The following is a 19,550-nucleotide window of genomic DNA, read 5'->3' as shown; positions in this document are numbered from 1 at the left end:
GGGCCCGATGGCTGCGCTGAGGAGGGAGGGAGGAGAGAGAGAGAGAGTGGGGTTAGGGTTAGTGGTGCCTCAGAGCTCAATCATTATGGCGTAAAACTCCGGACAAGCTTCGGGGTCTTCAATTAGGCTGTGGAGATTGCCCTGAGCATTTGAGGTTACCTCAAAGCCATATTCCACTATGGTGAAGCTTCCTCGTGTTGTTGGAAGCCTCCAATTAAGTTGTGGAGATTGCCCCCATCTTGTTTGTACAGGTTCGGTGACCGTCCTCAAGGATCTGTTAGTGAAATCATGACATCTTGCATTGTGTGAGGCGTGAGAAGATTACGGTGGCCTTAGTGGCATCTTGGGAAGCATTGTGCCTCCACACCACTCCAAACTGAGATTAACATCCGCAAGGGTGTGAACTTCGGCATACATCATCGTCTCCGCGTGCCTCGGTTATCTCTTACCCGAGCGCTTTATTTGTTTACTTTATTTTGTGATAGACATTGTTTCTTATTATATATCTTGCTATCACTTAGTTGTTTATCTTGTTTAGCGTAAATTGTTGGTGCACATAGGTGAGCCTAATTGTTTTAGGTTTTGTTCTTGATAAATTAAACGTTAGTTTTATTCTGCGTTTGTTTAAGCTTAAACCGTAATTATTTTAAATCGTCCATTCATCCCATCTAAGCGACATCCACGTCTTTTCACTCAGCCTAAGAGCATCTCCACTCATCTCCCAAGAGGCTCCCGATGACCTCTTTTTTTTGCTCCGGCGATAAAAAAAGTCCACTCGTGTCCCCTACTCTTCATTTTTCATCGGATTTGGGCATAGAGCCGGCGTTCCCAGACCGTACCCAGCCCATCGGGGGGCACTCGGAGGGCTCCGACTCTATTTTCTGCATGCAAATAGCCTACAGTCAGTCGTCCTCTTTCTCATGTGTCTCCTTTCTCTCGTGTGTGTCTCCTTTTTCTCCTCTATTTTCTGTATGCAAATGATCCATCATCAGTCGTCCATCGTTCATTCCGTCTGATGACTCGCAACTCGATGATTGGAAAAAGTTTGCCTCCACAGCAAATATTACGTCGGATAACCCAAACCGGCCCAAAAAAACGTATTTGCGGCGGGTGGAGATGAAACACGAGGATGAGCCTGGTACAGAACGGGCCCGTTCCATTCCATTTAATGACCAAAACAAAACACACCCTTAGGAATGGAGGGAGTACTAGTAAGTAGAGAAGATGTTATTCAACAGAACCGAACCCTTCTCCATTTCATTTTACGAATCACCCTCAGCGAGACCCGGACCGGAGCACCATCCGTCTCCGGGATCTTAACCCGCCGTCCGCGCCCAGTCGCCCACAGCTCATCCCCGCCGCGATGGGTAGCGTAGACCTGGTGCTGAAGCCGGCGTGCGAGGGCTGCGGCTCCACGTCAGACCTCTACGGCACTGGGTGCAAGCACACCACGCTCTGTAGCTCCTGCGGCAAGTCCATGGCGCTTTCCCGCGCCCGATGCCTCGTCTGCTCGGCTCCCATCACGAACCTCATCCGGGTATGGATCCGTTCGTTTCCGCGTGCATGTGATCGGCGTTGGTGCGAACGCTCTCGATCTAGGGTTTCGGCGTTCCGTTGCTCCAGTAGCCGGATGTGGTTTGTGTCTGTGGGATTGGTGCGCTGGATTATGCGATTCGTTGTTTTGACGCTACCATGAATTGAATTATGTTGCTCAGTATGCCATGGATTGCAATCAAGGTTTCCTCACTACACTACGAACAGAAAATGACTGCTATTTCTCAGATCTTCATGGGATAAAGAATGGCCACGATAATAACATTAATTCGAGTTGCAATTCAAAATAAAGAAGTAAGATGATAGCACAAATTGAGAAGACAATTTTGTTTGGATCTGCTGCAATTCCTGTTACCTGGAACTATATGCAAGAATGGTTACTTTTAGTTCTGTATGAGAAAAAAAAAGTTGTAGAAGCTCCACACACAAGGAGGGGTCTGGGGAGGGATTATAGGGACCTAGTCTTACCCCTGCTAAGGTACAATGCAGAGAGGCTGGTTCGAACACAGGACCTCTTGGCAAAGTGGGGAGTACTTCACCGCTGCGCCAGGCCTGCCCTCTAGTTCTGAATGAGAAGAGCAAGAAAATTGATTTGGGACTTGAGTGACTTTGATCTTGAAATGTTAGCACTGTGTAAGTTACATGACTCATCTGTTTATGCTAGAGCTTTGGATGGTAAACTGGACGAAAAATTAACTAGTAGTCTAGTAGTATTTGGCTTATTGTGCCAGTGAAAAGTTGCACTAGGGTAGCTGTGGGTAATTGGGGATGTTGAAGTGTAAACATGGGAGTGACTGCTAATGTTTCCTGAAGTGTGCTATAGTGAATTAGTGGAATTTTCTATTTTTCCACTTTGATCTCGATTTTCACATACAAAAATTTCAGTACTAACCATTTACACAATAACCATAAACATAAAAGTGAAAATATTGCATACCAACCTTTGATACTGTATCTTCAAATTTTAATTTAGGAGGGGCTAGGGCACACCCTGGCCCTAACTAAGCCCCACCCCTGTTCACTGTGTAGTTAGTTTCACAGCTTTATGCAAACTCTTCATATGTGTATACAGTTATTGCTGTGGAAGTTGCAGTTAAATATTATGTGCCGTCTGCAGCTCAAATTGTGAGTTACGTCAGTTCTGGGAACAGGGTGGATCAGCTATGTGGTTCATCTATTTACACTATGATGTCATCATTGTTAATCTTTCTCTTTCAGGAATACAATGTGCGGGCAAATGCTAGCACAGATAAGGCATTCTCTATTGGAAGATTTGTAACTGGTTTGCCGCCATTCTCAAAGAAAAAGAATGCTGAGAACAAATGGTCTCTTCATAAAGAAGGCCTGCAAGGACGGCAGCTTACTGACAAAATGCTGGTATGTACTTTTGGATCATCATTCATCATTATTTATTCAACAATTATTCCAGTACAATAGAGGTACTCATAGTTATTTTTCTTTTCTTGAACCAAATGCTGTCAATTTCTCTGCCATGTGCTGGATAATATTTGTTCGAGAATGATCTGTTTTTTGAGTGAAAGTTTTAAGTTTGTGCAGTTGGCCCTTTTAACTATGTGGATTTACATTTGGAAACTCCAGGAGAAATACAACAGGAAGCCATGGATTTTGGAAGATGAAACTGGTCAATATCAGTTTCAAGGTCATATGGAGGGATCACAGTCAGCAACAGCTACATACTATTTGTTAATGTTGCATGGCAAGGAATTTCACGCATTTCCTGCTGGTTCCTGGTAATACACTTGTTCCACATTTGGCCATACTTTTCATTGTGTTAGCCCAAATCAGGATTGTAGTAGAAAGAAGGAAAAAACGGGAGTCAATCATGACAGTCCATTGTTACAACTTTGACATGTGAATTTTGTGACAAAATCTTCAAAAAAAGAATAAAAGAATCGATGTTGTGAGTTATTTTCTGCTATAAATTAACTCAATTAATTTCCATTTGTCTTAACAAGAGATAGATGTCAAAGATAAAACAGTATGGGTGCTTTTACTGGTCTATACCATTGGAGCTGCTCCTGACGGTACATCATCTGGTCTTAACAAGAGATAAGGCTGGTTGTAATGGGTAGTATCATATACTAGTATCATGCATATGATACTAGTGTATGATACCACATCCGTAATGCATGGTATCATATGTTAGTATCATAGAGTAGTTCATTTATTGACATGCAAGACACATACTAGCACATCATTTAATATGATACGGTATCATGATATGATACTCAACCCTCTCTTTCTTCATTTAATTTTATGCCACCTCATCAAACTTGCCTAGTTGGCATGCATGATACTACCTATGATACTACCATTACGGGCAGCCTAAGGTGTCAAAGATAAAACTGTATAACACTTGTTCGGACTTTATAGATTGTACAAACATTTTATAGTTCACTTGTACACCAGTGATATTTTAGTCAAGTTTTAATCAAACAACTTCTGGGTAAGTTGCAAACAACTTTCACATAGGTTATTCGCAACCAAATTGCATAGTTCTCTTACATAAATTCAAATGAGTTTTGCTGATGTTACTCCATAGAGTTTTGTTTGTGTTTTCTGAAATTTAATTATATTTTCAGCGAGTTCTGTAAAGTTTCTGGTTAGCTCACTAAGTTTATGCACGGGCTCCAGAGTGTTTCACATATGTTTATCAGGGTTTCATGGTGTTTCACTGATGGTCTACAGAACATATTTCATAGGACTTCTGAAATTCTGGCAACATTTCAGAAGAAAATCCCCAGAAGTTTGGGCATGTTTTTATCAGTTTTTCATCTGTAGACAAATTCAACTAGTTTCATGACAATTACAAACATACAAAAACAATGCGATCTTATGTTAGAACATATAGATTCCTGATCCTTACTCATTGCCTCACTATCTCTCCTGGAATATTCTAATTCAAAGTTCGTACTTGATTCAAAGACAGAGCAACACAAAGCAAGAGCAAAACTAACACAACAAACTCCTACCAATTCTGATGACCATAAAGAAAAAAAATAAGAGCGCAATCTTGGGTGTAGATCTCGACCAGTTCAGCATCTCCTGATGCCTCCTGCCTGATTTTTGCATGCCTCTCAGCTCCTCTCTCTCTCTCTCTCTCTCTCTCTCTCATGCACAAGTACATGAGCTATTTGGTGACTTGCTGCATCATCTGCCTCACATAGCCGAAGTCTTCCGTATTTCCCCCCTCTTTTGATGCTCTTTGTAGCTTTAGCATATGATTATATTTATAATAGATGGGAAGGTCTTTTTAACAACCGACCATACGGCTCTAGCGGATGGCAGAGCAAAAAACAAATTGACTACCCCCCACCCCCAATCCTTGTTTGTTATCTTGTGACAATGGCATCACACCATAGTTGTTGACCTCAAGATCAATGACAACACACATTATATTTAGCATACACTAGGTAACTTGGCTGATTCACTCAATCCATCACTCCTATCAACTCATGCAGCCGTTCCACTATTCAGCTAGCCTGCATCACCGTTTCACATGATGAAGTTTGCCTCACACGGCATGTCGGCTCCTCGCCATGCACACACTCTAGCTGATGCCACACAAGTCTTGTACGCATCATATCTACAAATTGTACATCCCTACTAACAAAGAACACTCTTCATGAGCACACTACCTACAACTTCAAAGATGAGTTGGTTTCGTCGTCGTAGCCTCCAGCCAACAAGGCTCTCCTTCTTTACTTAGGACTTGCGCATGCAAAATGTCCAAAGTCATCATAGTTGTAGAATTGTACCTTGCTTTTATCTTTGTAGTGTGTACCCTCCACCGCGTCCACAACTACGACCGCGACCTCCTCCTCCTCGTGATGAGCCATACCTTCTTGTCATGAGAAGTTGCTCTTCTTCAACTCCCGTCTTCCGCTCCTTGAGGAGCTTCTCATGCGCCTTGAGTGACCCAATGGCCTCTTTCATAGCCATCCCGTGACGCCATTGAGTAGCATAGACGATGAAGCAACATCATCAATTTGTTGGAGACGACAATTTTTTCAATGACGTATTTCTCCTCCATTGGTCTCCGAGCTTACAAATATGCACCACGAGGGTCATGAACTTCGCCGCAAAATTCATGGACTCTGCATCAACCATCTTGAGGTTATCAAACTTCGGGCGTGAGGACTGGATCCTCGCCTCGTGGACGTGCTTGATGGCCACATGCATGGAGTGTCATTAGACGCGTTTCCTTCTTTGCAACACATTGCAGCGCCGCGTCGTCGATCGACTTGGAGTTGATTGTTAAGGCCAACTCTTTGCTCCCATCAACCTCCTTGGACGAGCTCTCGCGATCAGCAACACTCGATGCAATGTTTGCCTGCAGGAGGCACTTCATCCTCATTGCCCATGCTGCATAGTTTGTCCATGTCAGTTGTGGGAACATCCCTGGTGCCATTGTTGGTGGGTCGCCTATTCCATGGGTTAGCATGGCTCCCTCACTCCCGCGTCTTGCGACATTGTCTTTGTCATCGCCTAAGCTCTTATTCCAAATGTTTGATATCAACCACTCTCCACCCAACATCTCTCTCTCTCTCTTTCCCTCCCTCTCTCGGTTGTTTCTCACAACACGCACAAGTACATGAGTTGTTTGGTGACTTGCTGCTTCACACAACTGATTTAGCATATATCTGTAGTGATAGTACAAGGGAAGGTTGGTTTAGCAACCGACCATACAACTTTAGCAGCTCACAGAACAAGCAAAAACCAAATTGACTACTATTTGACAACCACACATCCTTGTCAAGGAACAACATCTAGCGAGTACAATCGGGGGTCCAACGACTTCGATATTAGGTTGCTGGTATTCGAGGTGGTTGAACTAGACGAGATATCTTTGATTGAATATGTTGAAGGTTGTACTAGGTCTCTGATGCTTATGTCGTCTTTGCTAGTGAAGCCAAAGTTGTCCTTCCCTCATTGCGGTTTGACATATTTATAGCCGGCCTTGGTCAGTCCGACTGTCCTTCGTCTTGATTTCCTTGTCTTGACAACTTGGACTCCTCTTCATTTAATAGTCGGGCACTTTCATTTCGGGAGTTCGGAAGGGGGTACTCATTCTAGACTCTAGGTAAGAGACTTCTAGATATGGGCACTCTATGGGGGACAGGGCCTCGGCGAACTGGTAGGGTGTGTGCGCAATAGGATGTGGGGCCAAAACCCTCTTTCTATTGACACCCCCATTAGTATTTGCAATGACGCCGCTTTGCATGATTGACATTCCTTGTTTCATGGAGTCGGTGATCGACAACCGGCCTGCGCCCGCGCCGATTGCTTGCTTCACCATGGCGCACGTGCACTTCAACGCAGTCATGGTGGAGGAGCCAGAGTAGGCGCCGCCGCCTGTCGCCGCATTCCGGATGCTGTAGGAAGAGCTACAATCTGCAACTCCTCAAGCAACACCGGCTCGCGGAGGACTAGATCTTCAGCGAGCAGGCCATCACCGCCATGGTCGCGGAGGATCCAGGCTTCGTCGATGATCAGCGGGCGCTTTACAAGTCCGTGCGTAGCGACCTCCTGTTTGAGCTCAAGCAAACCGTGTCGGAGGCGAACACGAGATGATGCAAGCGAACGCGGATAGGAATTTGCCAACGCCAACAACTCTGTCGTTCGTGCCGGTTTGCAACAACCAGCAGGCCAGACCGTCCACATCGACCTCACCTCTACCGGCGATGTCGGCGGCCAGGCGACGGACTCCAGCGAGGAAGAGTAGAACGTGGGACACGCCCATGGCCGGCAAAGAGTAGTTTAGGGTCGGTGACTTTTGTTATGTAAAAAAGAATCCTAGCTCTAATGAAAACGACTTGTCCACTTCTATTTGATGCACCGGGTTGGATGGCTGGCTCCGCTAGCGTTCTCGGCGGACATGCCCGCAGATGTTTTACGTGTTTGTTTTGATGGACGGTGTTGGAGACGCCCTTACGCAGGAGTAAAGATAGGCATGAAGAATATGTAAATATAATGTACAAATAGTTAAGGAAAACGACTGAATTGTGAGGGAGGAATGATGTACTAGAGCGGGTAAAGCTGTTTCTCAATTCCGAGGGAGGAACGAGGTACTAAAGCGAGCAAAGCTGTTTTTCTAGTCGTAGACTTCCCATGCTGTGTAGTTAATTTAGTCGTTGGAGACGAGTTGTGCGAGAGTTGAGGCTTCATCTTTTGGGATGAGACCGATGACACCTCGATTGGCCTCGCTCTGTCTCACAGTGATCCGAGTCTGTACCGTGAGCTGCATTATTGGCTCCCGCCTCTTTGTCACCATGGTGTTGTTTGACAGTTGTGACTTAGTTGGCTGCACACAATAGCATGCTCCATGGGGCTCTCACTTCGATGGTGTCGTTGGGTCATGGTAGCTGTGATGGTCTCTTTGGTCCTCTTCACCCGCGAACCGAAGTTATCATCTACTTGTCGTGGTTTGACATATTTATAGCTGCCCTTGGTCGGTTAGGCCGTCCTCCGTGATTTCCTTGTCCAGGACAACTAAGACTCCTCCTCGTCTATTACTTGAACGCTTTCCTTTCCATGAGTCCGCGCGGGGGTGGGGGGGTGGTGGTGGTGGTGGGGGGGTGCACTTGTCTAGGGAGGAGACTCGCCTAGATATGGGCCTTGACGACCACTAGGGGATTTGCACGGCATGCTGTGGGGTCAAACCTACTTTGTGTCGACGGAAAAGGAGGGATGCAGCGATCCAGGCAGGACATTCTGTTGATTAATATTTATGGCAAGATTCTAGGATGTATGTGCATTATTTACCAATTGTTGACGATCATAATTACTTTTTGTTTGATAGTTTAGGTTTGATAAAATGTTTTTGTAATTAATTGACGTGCTCATTGTTTTTTTTTCTTGTAACAGGTATAACTTCAGTAAAGTCGCGCAGTACAAGCAGCTGACTCTGGAAGAGGCCGAGGAGAAGATGAATAAGAGAAAGACTAACGCAACTGGTTATGAACGTTGGATGATGAAAGCAGCTACAAATGGGCCAGCTGCCTTTGGTTCAGATATGATGAAACTTGAGCCTGCTAATGATGTGGAAAAAGAAAGTGCTCGTCATAAGAAGGGAAAAGATAATGAGGAGGGTAATAATTCTGATAAAGGTGAGGAGAATGAAGAAGAGGAAGCCGCTCGTAAAGATAGGCTTGGGCTCTCTAAAAGGGGCATGGATGACGATGAGGAAGGTGGAAAAGATCTAGATTTTGATTTGGATGATGACATTGAGAAAGGTCTGTTTTCAGTTTTGATTGTATTAGCATATTTCCGTAGTTGACTAAACTCTGCTCATCGTCTAGCTTTGTGTAACATAAAGTTCACTCATAGTTTGCTTATCTTGCACCCTCTTTTTGTTGAAGCTTAATTGTAGTTCTTATGAGATGGTCCCCTGTCCCTAATTTAATGCATAATATCCTCATGTTAGAAATGCATTTGGTAATCTGAACAAGATTATTCGCCAAAAACGTATCCATCGTATATTATTAACCTGATATAGTTTTTTTTCTGACGAAGTTCCTTTGTATACTATGAAGCATATGCTTTTGTTAGTTCCTACATCTGTTGATTTTCCTTAGATGATACATCCCATATGTGCATTAGATTAGATGACCCTGAATAATAATGTGGCGATTTGCTTTTATTCTGGTTTGCAAACTAGCTAAGAAGGTGTTACTTTCTGTCAACAACTCTAATGTTGATTTTGTCCCTTGAGTGCAAGCAAGTAGCAGTAGCATGTTTACTTGTGACTAAGCGTTGCACTAGATATTTGGGTGACCATGTACTGTGGACGTCCCATTTTCCTGCTGGTTTATCTTGCATGGCTTCTAGCGTTTTTGCTATGTGCCCAGGTCCAGGTTAATGTAATCTGTGTGCTCCTTACAAGTTACAAGGGGAATAGCTACACCTAACAAGGCCAAACCGTCACAGTGAGATTAAGTTTGGTCTGTCACAAAGAGCTATACCAAAATGTTTGCACTGCAAAGAAAATATCAACACTGGCTATATATCATGCTCATTTTTCTAAACCCCAGATTGGCATTATAGTGCGAATTGCCTTTTCAGGCGATGACTGGGAACATGAAGAAACATTCACCGATGATGATGAGGCTGTGGATATCGACCCAGAGGAACGGGCAGATTTAGCTCCTGAAATTCCTGCTCCACCTGAAATTAAGCAGGTTGTTGCAAATACACTATTTGTTGAAATAGTTACGAATTTAATTTTGTATCTGTTAGCACTGTTTCTTACTTCCTTAAAACATTTTCAATCAGTACTGAAATTTGATGTCAGAAATTTATATGTTGGGAATATACTCTAATTTTGGAAGTATTTCTGAACTTAAATCTGCATCTGTTAGCATTGTCTTTTGTTTCTTACTTTGTTATAAACATGGTCAATCAGTACTGAAAATTGACATCAGGAATTTCTTATTTTGGCAATGCTTAAAATGGTTCACATAGGTAAAACATGTACTCCCTCCGTAAACACCACTTTAGTACTAAATGCTCTTATATTACTCCCTCCGTTCCTAAATACTTCCTCCGTCCCAAAATTCTTGTCTTTGATTTGTCTAGGTATGAACATATCTAGGCATGTATTAGTATTTAGATACATCCATTTCAAGACAAAGCTAAGACAAGAATTTTGGGACGGAGGGAGTATAAGTCTTTCTAGAGATTTCACTAGGTGACTACATACAAAATGAAACGAGTGAATCTACACTCTAAAATATGTCTATATACATCCGTATGTAGTCCGCTAGTGAAATCTTTAAAAAGACTTATATTTAGGAACGGAGGGAGTAGTTTACAGAGGGAGTAACTAGCTAGTGTGTGCTTATAAATGTGTTACTACTCACTAAATCTGTTAGATACACACAAGTTTCTTTCATGTGTTGCTGTTATCCAATTAGGGGATAATATCTCGGCAGTTAGAAAGCTTAGCATTATTACAAGCCAAGTTATCCATAAGAGAGAGCGTGTATTCTGTGTCAATCAATTGATGGATCAAGAGTATTAGGGATTTTGTAGGGTAGTTTAGTCTAGTTATACACAGTTCTGTTCTCTTGTCAGGTTCTTTGTGCACATATCTATAACAAGTTATGAACTGTACTTGATTTTATACAAGCTGTCAATGCACCGCTATAATGCCATCCTGGTGCAAGTGCAATGATTGGAATCCACGTGTGACTTTGTGCTGGAGTTAATACATCAAACTAACCGTGTTATGACCGGCGTCACTTATAGCCGGAGGAGGTCCAATAGGCTCGTTTAGTTAAAGGCCTTAGCCCAAGTTATCTTAGTTAAGTTAGGGGCTTAGCCCGAGTTTCCTTATTTCTATTACCTTAGAGCTTATATAAACAAGTTGTAAGACACCTTTTGGAATTAAGCAATAACACAATTCTATCGCCTGGCTCCCAGAGGAGCCGGAACCCTAACCCTAGCCACCGCCTTCTCTACTCGCCGCCGCCTCCTCCCTACGCCGAGACGGCGCCGTCGCGCCGGCCGCGGCGCCCTTGTCTCCTCCAACCTCCCTCCTACCCTTATAACCTAAGGCAGAGGGCCGGTAGAACCCTAGTTTCTACCAGTTTGGTATCACGGGACTCTGGTTCGATCATGTCATCACCGCCGCCCGCCTCTAGCGTTGCGCCGTCGTCCCCCACCACCACTCCGATGATCACCACGGCGGGCGGGCCGCACCTGCCCGCGTCGGCCTCTTCTGCTGCGCCGCCTCCTGCTGTCCTCACCCTGGAGGAGCTGACCAGCGCGATCCGCTAGCTGGCTACCGCCGTCCAGGGCATCCGGCTATACCTGGCCGCGCCCTACGGGCCGCGCCACCACCAGCCAGCGACGGCCCGTCCTGGCCGCCCTGGCAGCAGCCGCTGCTGGCGGCAACCGCCGCGCTGGCTCGGCCGATGCAGCCACCACTACAGCGGCCTCCGCCACCCTCGGTGGGGCCACGACAGTCGACCCTACAGCTGTCGCCGCCGACTTCAGCCACCTCCGGGTCGGGCCCGACCGCCGCGCCGGGGGTGCCGTTCAACCAGCTTCGGTTCCCCCCTCCTCGTCGCCACTACTGGCCTAGGTGACCGAGGCGTCACAGTCGGTCTACACGACGGCCTCGGCGCCGCCGCACACTCAGTACGGAGGGCCCTCCAGCTTCGCCGTTTCCGACGGGTACCCGACGCAGACCCCTCCATTGCTCCGCGCCGACGAGCCATACCACCAGGGCGGCCCTAACCACACGCCGCCGCGCTTCGCCAAACTGGACTTCGCCACCTACGACGGCACCGAGGACCCCCTGAACTGGCTCAACCAATGTGACCAGTTTTTCCGGGGCCAACGGACACTGGTGTCGGAACGCACCTGGCTTGCTTCGTATCACCTTTGAGGCGCCGCACAGACGTGGTACTACGCTTTGTAACAGGACGAGGGCGGCATGCCCCCTTGGGAGCGTTTCCGCGAGCTCTGCCTCCTGCGCTTCGGACCCCCTATCCAAGGGAGTCGACTGGCGGAGCTCGGCCGCCTTCCCTTCACCTCCACGGTGCAGGACTTCGCCGACCGCTTCCAGGCCCTGACATGTCACGCGTCCGGCGTGTCGGCTTGTCAGCGGGCCGAGCTCTTTGTGGGTGGGCTGCCGGATCACATCCGCGTGGACGTCAAGCTCTGCGGACCGCAGGACCTCCAGACGGCCATGTATTACGCGCGAGACTTCGAGCGTCGCACGTAGGCCCTTCAGCAGGCGGCTCCGGCTCGCGGCGCCCGGCAGGCCGGCCGGCCCAGACAACACCATCCCCAGGGCAGCCGACCCCGGGCCCGATGGTGGCCCTCGCTCCGGCCGCGCCACGAGCCTTCCGCCGACTCACCCCGGCCAAGCAGCTCGAGCGCCGTCGCCAAGGGCTTTGCTATAACTGCGAAGAGCCGTACGTTCCAGGCCATGTCTGCCCGCGCCTCTTCTACTTGGAGGCGGCCGACTACGTCGAGGAGGACACCGCCACCGATGGGCCCGGCGACATGCTCGGCCCAGTTGCGATTGACGCCACCCCGACACTCGCTTCGAGTACGGCTCTCGTCGTATCCCTCCATGCGCTCGCGGGCATATGAGACGAGCGGACTATGCTCTTGCCGGTGATGATCAGCGGCGAGCGCCTGGTGGCCCTCCTGGATACGGGCTCCACACATAACTTCCTGCCCGACTCGACGATGTGCTGCTTAGCGCTCCAGCCGACGGGCGGGGAGCAACTCCGGGTCACGTGGCTAACGGTGACCACCTCCGGTGCCATGGGATCGCCCAGGACGTGCCTGTCACCATCGGCGACAAGCACTTCACCATCACGTGCGCCGGCATTGACCTGGGATGCTTCGACTTCATCCTTGGCGTTGACTTCTTGCGGACCCTCGGCCCCATTCTCTGGGACTTCGACGCCATGACGATGACTTTCTGGCACCTAGGTCGCCGCATCCAGTGGGTGGCGCCTTCCCAGCGACGCCGCAGCTTCAGCTGGCAGCGACTGACACAGGGCCTGAGCACCCCCTGTTGGATCATCTCTTGCAGCAGCACCGCAACCTCTTCGATGAGCCTCGGGGCCTTCCGCCAGCCCGGGCGTATGACCACCGCATTCATCTCCTGCCGGGATTGGCGCCGGTTGCGGTGCGCCCCTACCGCTACAACCAGTTGCAGAAGGACGAACTGGAGCGGCAGTGTGCACTCATGCTCGCTTTGGGCATTATCCGGATCTCCACATCGCCGTTTTCGGCGCCGGTCCTCCTCGTTCGCAAGTCGGACGGTACGTGGCGTTTCTGCATCGATTACCGTGCCCTGAACGCCCTGACGCTCAAGGACAAATTTCCTAGCCCAGTCGTCGATGTTCTTTTGGACGAGCTACATGGGGCGTGCTTCTTCACCAAGCTTGATCTTCGTTCGGGCTACCACCAGGTGCGGATGCATCCGGACGATATCGCGAAGACGGCGTTTCGGACTCATCATGTCCACTTTGAGTTCTTGGTGATGCCTTTTGGCCTTTCCAACGCTCCGGCAACCTTTCATGCTTTTATGAACGATGTCCTCCGCCCCTACTTGCGTCGGTTTGTGCTCGTTTTCTTTGATGACATTCTTATCTACATCGCTTCTTGGGCAGAGCACCTTCAACACGTCGCCATCGTCTTCAACGAGCTTCGAGCGCATCATCTTCATCTTAAGCGCTCGAAGTGCTCGTTCGGCACGCCTTCAGTTGCCTACCTCGGCCATGTCATCTCGGTCGAGGGTGTTGCTATGGACGCCGACAAGGTGGCGGCGGTCGCGGCCTGGTCGACACCGCACTCGCCATGGGCTCTCCGCGGCTTCCTGGGCCTCGCGGGGTACTATCGGAAATTTATCCGGGAGTTTGGCCTCACCGCGTCCCCGCCCACGCGCTTGTTGCGACGCCTTCGCCTGGGATGCGGAGGCCACGGAGGCGTTTGAGGCCCTCAAGCAGGCCCTCACGACGGGTCCCGTCCTTGAGATGCCCGATTTCGACCAGCCATTCATGCTGGACTGCGACGCCTCCGGTGTGGGGTTCGGCGCCGTCCTTCATCAGGGCGACGGACCGCTTGCGTTCTTCAGCAGGCCTTTTGCCGCACGCCATCATAAGCTTGCGGCCTATGAAAGGGAGCTCATTGGCTTGGTGTAGGCCGTACGCCACTGGCGCCTGTATCTTTGGGGGAGGTCGTTCCGGATTCGCACGGATCACTACAGCCTCAATTTTTTTTTGGATCAAAGGCTGTCCACCATTCCCCAACACCAATGGATCAGCCAGCTTTTTGGCTTCGACTTCACTGTGGAGTATCGTCCGGGTCGCCTTAACACCGTGGCCGACGTCCTGTCCCGCCGCGACGCCGACCACGCCTCGGACACCGGCGACTCCAACGGGGCGGCTCTCTGCATCCGCTCGGGGCCCTCCTTCGCCCTCCTTGACGACATCCGTCGGGCCACCTATGACGCACCGGACGCTCAGCTTCTTCGGCAGCGCCTCACAGCCGGCGACCTGGCCGAGCCATGGCGCTTGGCGGATGGGTTGCTTCTACATGGGCGTCGCCTCTTTGTGCCGGATCACGGCGATCTGCGTCACCAGGTCCTGCTGTTGGCCCACTCGTCCGGCCACGAGGGTGTGCAGAAGACCCTCCATCGTCTCCGCGCTGATTTCTACATCCCCAGTGATCGGGCCTTGGTCCATGACTGGGTGCGGTCTTGTGTTACCTGTCAGCGTAACAAAGACGGAGACACTGGGTCCGGCTGGGCTGCTGCAGCCCTTGGAGGTGCGGTGCCCTCTCAAGTGTGGGCCGATATCTCTATGGACTTCATCGAGGGCCTCCCAAAGGTGGGCGGCAAGTCCGTTATCCTCACGGTGGTCGACCGCTTCTCCAAGTACGCCCACTTCATCGCGCTCGGCCATCCCTACACGGCCGCCTCCGTGGCTCGTGTCTTCTTCGACGGAATTGTCCGTCTACACGGGTTTCCAGCTTCGATCGTCAGCGACCGGGACCCGGTGTTCACGGGGCATGTCTGGCGTGATCTTTTCCGCCTGGCGGGCGTGAAGCTCCGCATGAGTACAACCTTCCACCCTCAGACGGACGGCCAGTCCGAGGTGGTGAACAAGGTGATCGCCATGTATTTGCGTTGTGTTACTGGTGACCGTCCCCGTGCATGGGTGGATTGGCTGGCATGGGCGGAGTACCGCTACAATACCTCTTATCACTCCGCCCTGCGCGCCACGCTGTTCGAGGTGGTCTATGGCCGATCGCCCCCGCCTATCCTATCGGTTGACCCTGAGACGGCTCGGACTGAGGCGGCGGGTGACCTGCTTCGCAGCCGGGACGAGATGCTTGCAGAGGTGCGCCAACGCCTTCTCCAGGCTCAGCAGCTATCCAAGCGCTACTACGACGATCATCACCACGACGCAGAGTTTGCGGTGGGCGACTGGGTGTGGCTACGCCTCCTTCACCGCTCCACGCAGTCCCTGGACCCGTGCGCTAAGCGCAAGCTGGGCCCTCGCTATGCGGGGCCATTTTCTGTGGTGGAGCGCATTGGCACGGTCGCCTACCGCCTGCAGCTTCCGGCCGGGGCCTGTATCCATGACGTGTTCCATGTGGGGTTGCTGAAGCCCTTCCATGGAGAACCGCCGGCAGCAACACCGGTGCTATACCTTCGACGGACGACTCCTTCCAGGACCGGCAAAGGTGTTGCAGGTCCAGCTACGTCGCGGAGTGTGGCACTTGTTGATCCAGTGGCAAGGTCTTCCGACAGAGGATGCCACTTGGGAGCAGCTTGACGAGTTCCGCCAACATTTTCCAGACATCCAGCTCGAGGATGAGCTGTTTGCGCAGGCGGGGAGAGATGTTATGACCGGCGTCACTTATAGCCGGAGGAGGTCCAATGGGCCCGTTTAGTTAAGGGTTTAGCCCAAGTTATCTTAGTTAAGTTAGGGGCTTAGCCCGAGTTTCCTTATTTCTATTACCTTAGAGCTTATATAAACAAGTTGCAAGACACCTTTTGGAATTAAGCAATAAGACGATTCTATTGCTCTGGGAGCCGGAACCCTAACCCTAGCCACCGCCTCCTCTACTCGCCGCCGCCTCCTCCCTACGCCGAGACGGCGCCCTCGTGCTGGCCGCGGCGCCCTCGTCTCCTCCAACCTCCCTCCTACCCTTATAACCTAAGGCAGAGGGCCGGTAGAACCCTAGTTTCTACCAAACCGATAAATGAATGAGATGATAAACGGGATGCTATTTCGAGGGAATGGAGACATGCCACTAACCGGCCTATCTTAATGAACCAGAAATGAAGGTTCTCATGTGTCGCCATAATTGGATCCATTGCACCTGGTAGACCTTTGGTCGCAAAGAAGAAATGAGGAGCTACTAGTTGATCATGCAAGGGCATGTACAATGGTGGCATATGGATACAGATGCCCCATGATAAAAAGTAACTTGAGGCATCTATATTTTTTTTTCTCCAATGTAAGCTACCATCAGGATGCCTCATCAAAGAATAAAAAATAAAGACTAATACATATGCATCTCTACTTTCCATTCTAACATCTTCAGCTTTTTACACCGGACCACACCTTTTCTCTTCAAGCATCCGCCTCCTGCATAGGATCCTGCTTATCCGAACCTACTTTTTCTGACATCCGATCCTACATGGCATATGGGGCATCACCTTGAGGCTATGCATTGTACATGCCCTAATAGGCTCCACTTGTGGTCCCTATTGCTTATGGGGCACTGATTAAATCTGCTTGGGTGCTAGAATTATGGGAAAACGCTTCTAGCAAGCCTCCATCCTGAATTACTTGTCATAGAAATGGATGTATCTAGACGTATTTTAGTTTTAGATACATCCATTTCTTTCCATTTTGGCAATAAGTATTTCCGGACGGAGAGAGTATGTGCTAGAGCTGCATGTATACCTGCCTATGAAACCATGGTATAAGCTGCAAGTATTACCTGTCTAAAGTTAAAAAGAAGTATTAACTGTCTATGAATGTTATTGTGTGAAATTATTCGAAGCAAATATGCTGCCTACAATTTCCATTGTTCGAGAGCAAACTGCTGGTATTCTGATTTTGATACATTCAGGATGATGAAGAGAATGAAGAAGAAGGTGGCCTGAGCAAGTCAGGAAAGGAATTAAAGAAGCTACTTGGTCGTTCTTCTGGACAAAATGAGTCGGATGCCGATGATGATGATGAAGATGATGATGTAATAATCCATTCACAGAGATTTAATATTTATTTTTATTTTATTGATAAGGATTCCCCCCCGCCCTATTTCAGCAGGATGATGAGTCATCTCCAGTGCTTGCTCCAAAGCAGACGGATCAACCGAAAGATGAACCTGTTGATACCAGCCCAGCCAAACCTACACCTTCATCAGGACATGCTCGTAGTACACCTCCTGCATCGAAATCCAAGCAAAAGAGGAAATCAGGTGGTGATGATGCCAAATCATCTAGTGGTGCAGCTTCAAAGAAAGCAAAGGTGGAATCTGTAAGTTAACTGTGTTAACTTCATATTTTTAAAAGGGGAATCTTAATTCTCATGGACATGTATCTAAGGGATGAGTTTTGTTGTTTGCATAGGATACAAAAACATCAAGTATCAAAGACGAGACACCGGCTTCATCAAAACCTACACCAAAGGCCTGTGCTTCATTGAAAAGTGCCAATGTATCTCCTGTGACAGAGGATGAGATCAGGACTGTTCTTCTTGCAGTGGCTCCTGTCACCACACAAGATTTAGTGTCCAGATTTAAGTCTAGACTACGAGGTCCAGAGGTAGGATTCTTCAGCATTACTGTTACAACTTTTAAAGCTGTTGCATCCTTTTTCACTAATTACTGAATAATGATGCAGCACTTGTTCTAACCACGTGCATTAAGAATTATAGCCAGTCCTGTTTTGCATTAACTCATAATATTTCTTGAAGGATTTAGTTATGGTTTGTTAGTTGTCATGCTTGAAGACACCTCCAGTTTCTTGAACCTCGTTGAAGGTGTGCCTCAGGGGATAGTCAGAATTTCTTATTATTTATAATCACTAATTGTGTAATTAGTGAAGTGGGAATTGTTGGTTGGTAATTTGAAAAAATAGGAATGAAGCTATTGCTGTTAGTGACTTGTCATCCAGACTTGGACAGTCACAGTCCACAGAGTGTCGTGCATCGGTGCATGGACGCTATCAGGCTCCTCATCCACCACCTTTAGGTGATGTTATGGTTGGCTGGGCGGCTGAGTGGAGAAGTCCGTCCATGATCTACAGCAGCGCCCGTACTATTTTGCTAATTTTGATCCCAACTTTACCACTTCTAATTTCGCTAGTACTAATTATTGTTAAAAAAGCACAGGTGGTTAAAAAAATCAATTGCGGGAGTAGTTCTAGTGATAACCTGTTTCTTTGATGTAATTTGCTAGGTAAAGCTTTTAAATTCATAGAAGAAATCGTGTAAACCTTGAAATTGGGCTGTGTTTTGCACTTGTTTGATGTCTAATCCTTTTCTGTATCTACAAGTGTCAAACATGCTCTTTCTGCCAGTTGTTGAGTTGACGGCTCAATTTGTTTCTTGATCTCATTTTGTCGTGCATCGCAGGACAAGAATGCCTTCGCTGAAATTCTGAAGAAAATTTCAAAGATACAGAAGACAAACGGCCACAACTATGTCGTCCTTAGAGAGGATAAGAAATGATGGGCTCTAAAGTGGTGATTTTCTTCATTGCGAAGTTTCCTCATGTCTTTCTCTGGAGATAATAGTTTTGTACTCCCTCCGTATCAAAATAAGTGTCGCTGATTTAGTATAAAATTTGTACTAATTTAGTTATAAATTTGTGACACTTATTTTGGGACAGAGGGAGTATGCCGAACTTCTACTGCAGCTTGCTTCTAGTAGAAATCAAATAATGATAGGTGCAATGTTGTCATTTCCTGGTGTCATTCTAGAAGAAGTTGCAAGGTTATGATGATGTGTGAGAACAGGTATATTGATGCCAAGACCGTGGTCTCTCTAAACCTATGAATCCAAAGAGTAAAATCTAGAACGATATTCGTATTTGGTTGCCTGCATCTGCCTCAATCAGGCCCAGTTGGCCACGAAAAGTGTGTTTGGTTGTGAATGTGGTGGGCTGGCTTGCATTGGCACGAACCTTAAAGCAGTCCACAATTATTCGGTAGTTTCTCTTACACGCGGGGATCAAACCAAGAGTGTGGGGATGTCGGGAGATGGAAATTGGTGTGGTGGCACGACACCAATTCTAGCCTCACCCCCTCATTTACTTGGTCATTGCTATCTCTAGAACAACCTATCCTTATCATCGGCGACAACGACTGTAATATGTGCAAGTGGTGGTGGTAGATCCGGTAGCTGGAGCTGTTGCCCCCCTTTCATTTGGCCACCGTCTCATTGTCATTGACTCAGCCATGCCCTCCTCCTTCGTCATCCTTG

At 48.3% G+C, this 19,550-nt stretch overlaps 1 protein-coding gene across 5 annotated transcripts; it reads left to right on the top strand.

The window, feature by feature from the left end:
• The first annotated feature begins 1,198 nt into the window (after window positions 1-1,198).
• LOC123428937 (transcription initiation factor IIF subunit alpha) lies at window positions 1,199-19,160 on the top strand. Of its 5 annotated transcripts, none has more exons than XM_045113044.1 (9): window positions 1,199-1,537; window positions 2,773-2,931; window positions 3,154-3,305; window positions 8,443-8,810; window positions 9,640-9,755; window positions 17,194-17,316; window positions 17,391-17,594; window positions 17,696-17,890; window positions 18,702-19,160. In XM_045113044.1, exons 1-9 carry the CDS (start codon window positions 1,364-1,366, stop codon window positions 18,795-18,797), a joined length of 1,587 nt encoding a protein of 528 aa, XP_044968979.1. In that variant the 5' UTR covers window positions 1,199-1,363; the 3' UTR covers window positions 18,798-19,160. The 5 variants fall into 5 exon arrangements, with proteins under 5 accessions (XP_044968979.1, XP_044968976.1, XP_044968969.1 ...); XM_045113041.1 differs by having other exon boundaries at window positions 17,391-17,603; XM_045113034.1 differs by having other exon boundaries at window positions 3,112-3,305; window positions 17,394-17,603.
• Window positions 19,161-19,550: the final 390 nt, after the last annotated feature.

Source organism: Hordeum vulgare, chromosome 1H (assembly GCF_904849725.1).
Source record: "Hordeum vulgare subsp. vulgare chromosome 1H, MorexV3_pseudomolecules_assembly, whole genome shotgun sequence".
Classification (NCBI taxonomy): Eukaryota; Viridiplantae; Streptophyta; class Magnoliopsida; order Poales; family Poaceae; genus Hordeum; species Hordeum vulgare.
The sequence above is the reverse complement of the archived record's forward strand: the minus strand, read 5'-3'. Positions and strand labels throughout refer to the sequence as shown.